The sequence below is a fragment of the Lycium barbarum genome, chromosome 11 (assembly GCF_019175385.1).
Source record: "Lycium barbarum isolate Lr01 chromosome 11, ASM1917538v2, whole genome shotgun sequence".
NCBI classification, from domain to species: Eukaryota; Viridiplantae; Streptophyta; class Magnoliopsida; order Solanales; family Solanaceae; genus Lycium; species Lycium barbarum.
The window spans coordinates 12,330,728-12,338,470 of NC_083347.1; the positions used below are offsets into that span (position 1 = coordinate 12,330,728).

At 33.8% G+C, this 7,743-nt stretch overlaps 1 protein-coding gene across 1 annotated transcript; it reads right to left on the minus strand.

Annotated features, from left to right (window-relative positions):
• Positions 1–395: 395 nt before the first annotated feature.
• On the minus strand, positions 396–6,394 carry LOC132618502 (protein LIGHT-DEPENDENT SHORT HYPOCOTYLS 10-like). The gene is made up of 2 exons (XM_060333537.1): positions 5,726–6,394; positions 396–723 (listed from the first exon to the last, which is right to left on the minus strand). Exon 1 carries the CDS (start codon positions 6,305–6,307, stop codon positions 5,777–5,779), a length of 531 nt encoding a protein of 176 aa, XP_060189520.1. The 5' UTR covers positions 6,308–6,394; the 3' UTR covers positions 396–723; positions 5,726–5,776.
• Between the last annotated feature and the right edge of the window lie 1,349 nt (positions 6,395–7,743).

A 7,743-nucleotide genomic window follows, 5' to 3' on the forward strand; every position in this document is an offset into this window, starting at 1 on the left:
TATAATATAGTGACTAACAACGTAATTTTCTCTATATATAAAGGAGAAAAAACAAATCAGTGGAGGCTGAAATATTCAGAATGGTTGCTGCAGGCTGCGTTTATCATATATGGAAAGAAAGGAACTATAGAGTATTTCAAACCAAATCCAAGACTGCTGAAGAAGTGATCAAGATTGTCATAGAGGGAATATATGAGCTGGAATTGAACTGAAATTGAGATCCATGAACTTTTACCCTGTGTAGTACTAGCTATTTTGTGTAGGTGTTTATTTTGTTCTAGAGGAAATGTTGGCATCTTGAAAGAGGCTGGAATTGTACTAATGTAAATCCAGCTTCTTTTTGCTTTGTAACTCTCATATTGGTAATAAAATTCTTTTATTTACCAAAAAAAATAAAATAAAAATAAACAACGTATTATATAATACGAAAACTGACAGAATGAAGCTGCACTGGAGAATGGGAAACTCACTTGTACAAAAGAGTTTATAATGATCTTACAAGAACTAATTTAGGATTCACAAACAGCTGAGAAATGGGCAGAAAGAACAGTAGAGTACTTACTAGTTATTTAAAGAAAAGGCCTCTGAACATGACTGCTCATACTTAATTAGCAGAAAAAGGGAATCAAGGTGCTTATAAACCAAATGGTGACTTAATTAATATGACACATATATAATTCTTCCAGAGCTATATAGCAAATCCCTTAAATGTTCAGCAACAACCTGATCATGAAGACTAATCATCAGTTTTCTGCCAACAAAAAAAAAAAAAAAAAGGAATACTATATACATGTATTCACTGTTAGACAGATTTTAATTTCTAATTAATCAGAATATATAAAAGTAATTGTTGATACAGATAAAGTAAGAATCGGAGTTTATTTAAGAACCATCAAAGACGATTTTAGGGATGCATCCTTAAGACTTAAGAGCATGAACGCCTCTCTTAGTCTATAATTTTTAAGAGTTTAATTTAATACGGGTTCGGTGTAAAAAATGTTTTATACTGTCAGATCATCCAGAGGATATCTACTAGCTAGTAACAACGTATAAAACTTATACATCTTTAGAAATTCAGTTTAAGGTATATGCACAGTATAAAAATTATAAGTTATATACATGACTGTCAATATAAAAAAAAAAAATTACACCATCAAGTTACCTGTTAGAGCAGGAACCTGTCTTATTTTCAAAATTACAAATTTCAATATTAAATAGTCTTACCAGTAGATATCATGTGAATTCCTAGGAGTTCCTAAAATTCTTTATATACTGACGATGTATATAACTTAAAACTCTTAAAAAGAATTTAAGTTATATACATTGTTAATTTCTTGGAAATGTGTAACTAAGAGTACTCTTTGTAAAGAAAGCCTAATTTGAAGCAAAGGGATGGGAAGAATAGTTATACTAAACCTAGGGATAGAAGCACTAGAATAGGCACTATAAGGTGAATTATTGGTCTCCTTACAATTAGATATTTTAGAGTCAAATTAAACAATGTTCTACCTTTTTCAATGTCTAATAGTAACTTCAGAATTCTACCAATATATTGTCATTCATACGTTAAAAGCCTACTGGATATGATAGAATTAAATATATCTTGATTTTATAATATAAGTTCCGACTTGTTTGATCTTCGTACTTGCTATACAGTCTACAAGAAAAGCTAGGAAGCTACAAGCTTAAAACCGTGGACGCTAACACGACATCGCAACACGTGTGTATACACACAAGAAACCTATATAACTGTTACAAATATTCATATCTTTTAAATCAGAAACAAGCACGCACTAACATAAAATCAACATTGCCAGTATGCGTTAAACTTATAAAACTTAGTTCTTTTAAAGTTGCCGAAATTAACTAGTACTAACCACTAGTTTCTTGTTTACCACAAACACTAATATAATTAGTTAAATAAACATTAGTAAGAAATGTTTATTGTATATACACAGGAAACCCAAAATGCATTTTCGTGCTATACAGGCGGAAGACATTTTTTTTTGCGTAGAAAAAGGATAAGATATTAATAATTAAAATGCATCATAAAAAAATATAGGATTTTGGTGGACCAATAGTTCATGCAAAATAGAAGGCGGGAGATATTTTAGAGGAATACTGCATAAGTCTACCTCACCAAATTACAGATTTATGTATATGTGAGATAACACGATGGCACTAAACTTCAAAAGGGGACGGTCCAGACATAATTAAAGGTGTAGAACAGCATTCAAGCAATGTCTAGAATGCTCTTATAATAGAAAATCAAATGCTTGATTCCTGAATTGATTTTAATATATATATATATATATATATATATAAAACAGGAATTTAGTGGAAAATCGGGTCCCCTAAATCTAATGGTTTTCTATTTGTTGAACATATAGGGCAGCCCGGTGCACTAAGCTCCCGCTATGCGCGGGGTCCGGGGAAGGGCCGGACTACAAGGATTTATTGTACGCAGCCTTACCTTGCATTTCTGCATAATTAAGTAAATAAAAATGTGTTCTCTTTAACCATTTAAGTTCTAATTAGATGAGATAAGATGGTCACACAATTCAACATGATATCTGAGCAAACAAAAATCCTGAGTTATCGTCACCCATTATTTAAAATCAAGCCCACATGTAAAGGAGAGTGTTAAAAACATAATTAAGTAAATAAATATATGCTCACTCTAATAGATTAAAATTTTTAGATGAAGTGATCACACAATCGGTTTTTTCCACAAACAAATGATTATATAATCGATTCATTTCAAAGGGAAAAGATCTATTTGCTGTCCTGAAATCATTTTTTATACGGAAAAGGCTCAAATATCCATCGAACTATCGAAAATGGCTCATTTATGTCACTCGTCAATAGTTTGGCTCATTTACGCCATCGAACTATTGAAAATGACTCATTTCTGCCACTCATCAATAATTTAGCTCATTTATGCCATCACCCGTTATCAAAATGACTCATCCATGCTATTTTTCAGTAATGTCGATTTTATAATACCAGATATGAAACGTGGCCTCCAATTAGAGACAGTGGCGGAGCCACAGTGTCGAAGACGGGTTCGGCCGAATCCACAACCTTTTATTCAAACCTTATATTTGCTTTAAGAAGTTTGTGTAGTATGTATAAATTAGTAATTTAGAACCCAGTAACTTAAAGATTTGAATTCGGAACCCACAAACCTCAAATTCTAGCTCCACCTATGATTAGAGGTCTACGTCGTTTAATTAAATCAATCTAATTTTAAATCCCAAATTAATAAAAAATACGACCCATACACTCGACCCATCCACAACCATAATCTAGTTGGAGATCACGTATCATATCAGGTATTGTAAAGCCGACGTTAATGAAAAATGACATGGATGAATCATTTTTGGTAACGGACGATGGCATAAATGAGCCAAACTATTGATGAGTGGCATAAGTCATTTCCAATAGTTCGATCGCATAAATGAGCCAAACTATTGATGAGCGGCATAAGTCATTTCCAATAGTTCGATCGCATAAATGAGCCAAACTATTGATGAGCGGCATAAATGAGTCATTTTCGATAGTTCGATGGCATATTTGAGCCTTTTCCGTTTTTTATACTCCAAATATATCTTTCCTCGGTTGTTTCAAACTAAACAGCAAATAATTCAAATTAACCTATTATGACCTCACTGCTCTGTGAAAACTAAAAAAAGGATAATTAAATAACCCCACTATTCTGTCCAATATTCTTATGTTACAACATAAAAACAAGAATGAGCTACCTGTTCCTAATTTGAATGTCATCAACAATGAAGCAAACGGAATGCAAAAGTGCAGCTAGAGACCAACAACTTCGATAATGGCGGAAACAGGAATATGTCATATAAGAGTATAGTACATAATTATTTGTTTTTGTGAAAAAAATATATAGCATTCTGACAAACAAAGAATAAGTGTGACGCCCCCACAAAGATCTAATACAGACAGTGAGCAATCTTGTAAAGATACAAAGGACGAATAAACAATGGAACATTCAAAAATCTCAAAGTTGCCCTTGTAATATTAAGGTAATCTATTAGTAGAGACGGATCCGATTTTAGTTCCATGAACTTAGGACGCAATTTCTAATCACTAAACTTGTTAGTTTGTTTGAATTAGGGGTTCATAGGTCAATAATTTCAGCACTTTCAGTGGATTATAAATAGATAATTTAGATCTAGGACCGACCCTTGCAATATTAAGGTGATCTATTAGTAGAACCGGATTCATGATTTTAATTTTACGGGTTCAAAATTCAGGTTCTAAACCATTGAACTTGTTACCTTGTTTGAGTTTTGAGTTCATGGTTCAATATTTTCAACAATTTTAATAATTTCAATGAATTTTATTCCAGATAAATCTAGGTTTGAGCTAAAAATTATGAATTTAAATAAATCCACATTTACACTATTAGACCCGTCCCTATCGATCAGTGCGCACTAAAAGGAGATTTCATATTTTAATGTTACCAAGACGATGAAGAAATATCCACATTATATTATTTCTCGTACATAAGAAAGATTTGCAATTATGATTCTGCTGATTTAAAAATCCAATGTAAACGCACTTTTTCATAAATTAATAACAAAATAAAGAAAAGGAGCATTTCATGGTGGAGTAAATTATTATAGATTTATTGATTCAGGTGGAATGGGACATAAAATTTACTATAAAAAATGTCAATTCTAAGATGCTCCTTATTAAAATTTCAAAAGCCTATGTTACCTCAAATGACTATATGTGGGGCGCACCAAAATTTCCAGAATCCCAAAAGAATATAAGCAAAAATGAATAGTGGCCAAGTTCGAACAGTGCAGAAAGCTTTGCTCAGGAATGAAATTGAGAGAAAGGGGAAATTCTTGAAGAATTAAGACTAGTTTTCTTGAAGGTAAATGGGGTTTAATTATATGGAGATTGTTTTGGTATTTCTTTTGATCTTCCTTCTTCTCGTATTTCAAAATGCAAATGTTAGTTTTAACATTGTAATTAAGAGTTCACTTCCAACACTTATAATCAAGTTATTGGATAAGGAGAACGTAATGATCAGATTTTTGCATTTTCCTCCCTTCTAGGGTTTGATGAGGAGAATGACCAGCTAAATACTTTCTGCTTTAAATCCTCTACTGAAGATCAGGAGTAAAGATTTTCTTATCATCACTTGTGTTTTCGAGAAACATTGCATTAACAATTTAAAGCATTAATTGTAAGGTCACCAAAATCTAGTGTGCATAAAGTCAAAATATGATATTGTTTCATCCATCATACATATAGTTAATTTTGAATATCCAACTAGTTTATTTTACATATTTTTCAGGTTTGGATCTAGACATATGAAATTCCGCCCGTGTGAACTTGCTCACGCTGCTAATTTCAAGACTGGATAAAGGAGAAGGGTTGCAGTAGACTGATAACCGGCATAAATTATCAATTTATGTTGATCCTAACTTGTTTGAACCTGAGCGTAAAATCATTGTTGGATCCAGTACATTTGATGTACTAAAGAGAGCTGAGAGGTATGCCTCTTTATATCTCATTATGTTTGATCTATAGTGGTATCATCCTAGTCATAAAACTTTGCATATATTTTAATACAGTTTAGTGGGAAAAAAAATAATACCCTTTTCAGTATATTAACCAAGCAGTCAAATACTAAAGAAAAGCTATCACAATAAATCAGATGTATTTGCGAAAAGATTTTAATTACCATTCGGGAGAAGCAGGCACTAGGCACAGCAGCAAAATCCAATATATTGGATCAAGAAAATGGGTGATGAGAAGAAGTGCAATCATCATCTCCTTTGCTCTCACTTGCACCAACCTTCTTCTTTTTCTTCTTGTATGGAATTCCTCTTGCTTTTGCTTGACACTCTTTCACTTCCCTCAGATACACGCGAATCGCACCGCTCGCGAATGGATTCGTCTCGGGGGAGCCCCCGTTCTCTTCATAGGCAGCTCTGAGCCGCCCGATGAGAGCATCCAGGCTCCCCCAAGCTTGTCTCAATGGACATGTACAGGGAGCGGGGGGCTCGGGCTGTCCATAAAAGATGCAACCTTGTAAGTGAACCTTAGTCTTTCCGAACTGGTCCAGGTACCTGAGGAACTCGAGAACGTGGTTGCTATTGCATTGGGATATGGAAACTGGTGGCCTTTGATTCCTCAGGTACTGACCGAACGTGTTCCAATCACGACGTTTCTGAGACTCGTATCGGCTCAGCGTGGCAGGTTGATCACCCGGGGATCTTGATGATCCCTCAACCAATTCTTTCCCTCTATCAATATTTGACATGTTTTTTCAAGTAGAGTTCTTGAAATGGATTGTGATTGATCAATTTTTGTAGCCAAAAATGAGGCAACTATTGAAAAGTTTATGCAAAGGTTAAAGGAACAGGAGAAAATGAGGGATGACATCACATCAAAGGACCTATTGATTTGACCAGAAATGGGCCACATGAAAGTTGCTTTCTGTGCTTCTCTTCTCTTCCTATGTTTTTTTCACCTTTTTTATTTTTTGAGCCAAACAATTTTCGTTTTCATTACCATCAACTATTACATTTTCTTACTAAGATACAATTATTGATGTCATTTTTGTCAACATTACCCCCAGACCCCCACTATCTTTCAAAATGTAATCTCCATGAATATTATCTTCATTAAAAGGACAGTGGGTCACTAATCCCATTTTCCTAGCTGTATAATTTGCATATTCTAGTAATTAAGCTTGAAAAGTACATACATGCATGTGTATCACAGTTTAAGGTGGCCAAATGATTTTGACCTTAATTATACAATTATTTGATCAGTTAAAGGAAAAGAATCTTTAAAAATATATAGCACGAGAAGACCATTTGAGAAGCGATAACGATAACAATTACGATAAGGATAGTGATGGAGTGACAAATACTCTTTCATCCTTAATCGGGAATTATGGGTCCAGATCCTGATATGGAAGTCGCCTTGGTCAGGGAACGTCTTTCCCCCCTTATGAGACTTTCTGACGCGAATCAAAATTTTAATCGGACTCCAATACAAATATCAAATATAGAATGAAAACTAAAAAAGAGAGAGAGAGAGAAAGAGAAGCAACAACAATTATTGGTGTCCGCCTAAACTGTGAAATATTCTATCGCATGATCTTTATTTTGACTAACTAGGTTAGTGGAAAGTTGGATATGGTATGAATCATGAGATAATGAAGCTAGAAGTATAATACATTTTTGGCTGTCACTTTCAGATGTAGGTGGAATATTGTGCATAGTATACATAGGGCCTATATATAAGACCTGTTCCAGAATTTGTGATGAGTAATGTGGACTTTAAGAGTCTTTCTTCAGAATTGGAGATCCAATATGTCAGGTTTATTGGAAACAAGATTTTTTATGTTTACATGTTTTATTTCACATATTTCCGACTTGCTAGTGGTCTCAGCAGCCAGGGTCATTTACTAATCGGCAAAGGTAAAGGTTTAAAGTTGCTTCTGAACTATGTAAAATGAACAAATGATCTACTTTTATCCACCGTTAATAGCTCGGGTCAAAGCCATCTCAGTCTGTGGCTGAACTGGCAGGCATTTGTCTTTTTCCACCAAAAAAAAAAAAATGATTAGCTAGCACCACAAATTGCCTGCTTTTAATCGAGGAAGAACATAAATTAATGATCATCATTTCGCATAATTCGTGAATATATTTTAGACTTTTCCCATGAAAAAAGATAGAGAAAACACGT

Bases quoted from the DNA above. Each gene is read 5' to 3' on its own strand.
- LOC132618502 (XM_060333537.1), bottom strand. From the start codon at position 6,307: ATGTCAAATATTGATAGAGGGAAAGAATTGGTTGAGGGATCATCAAGA.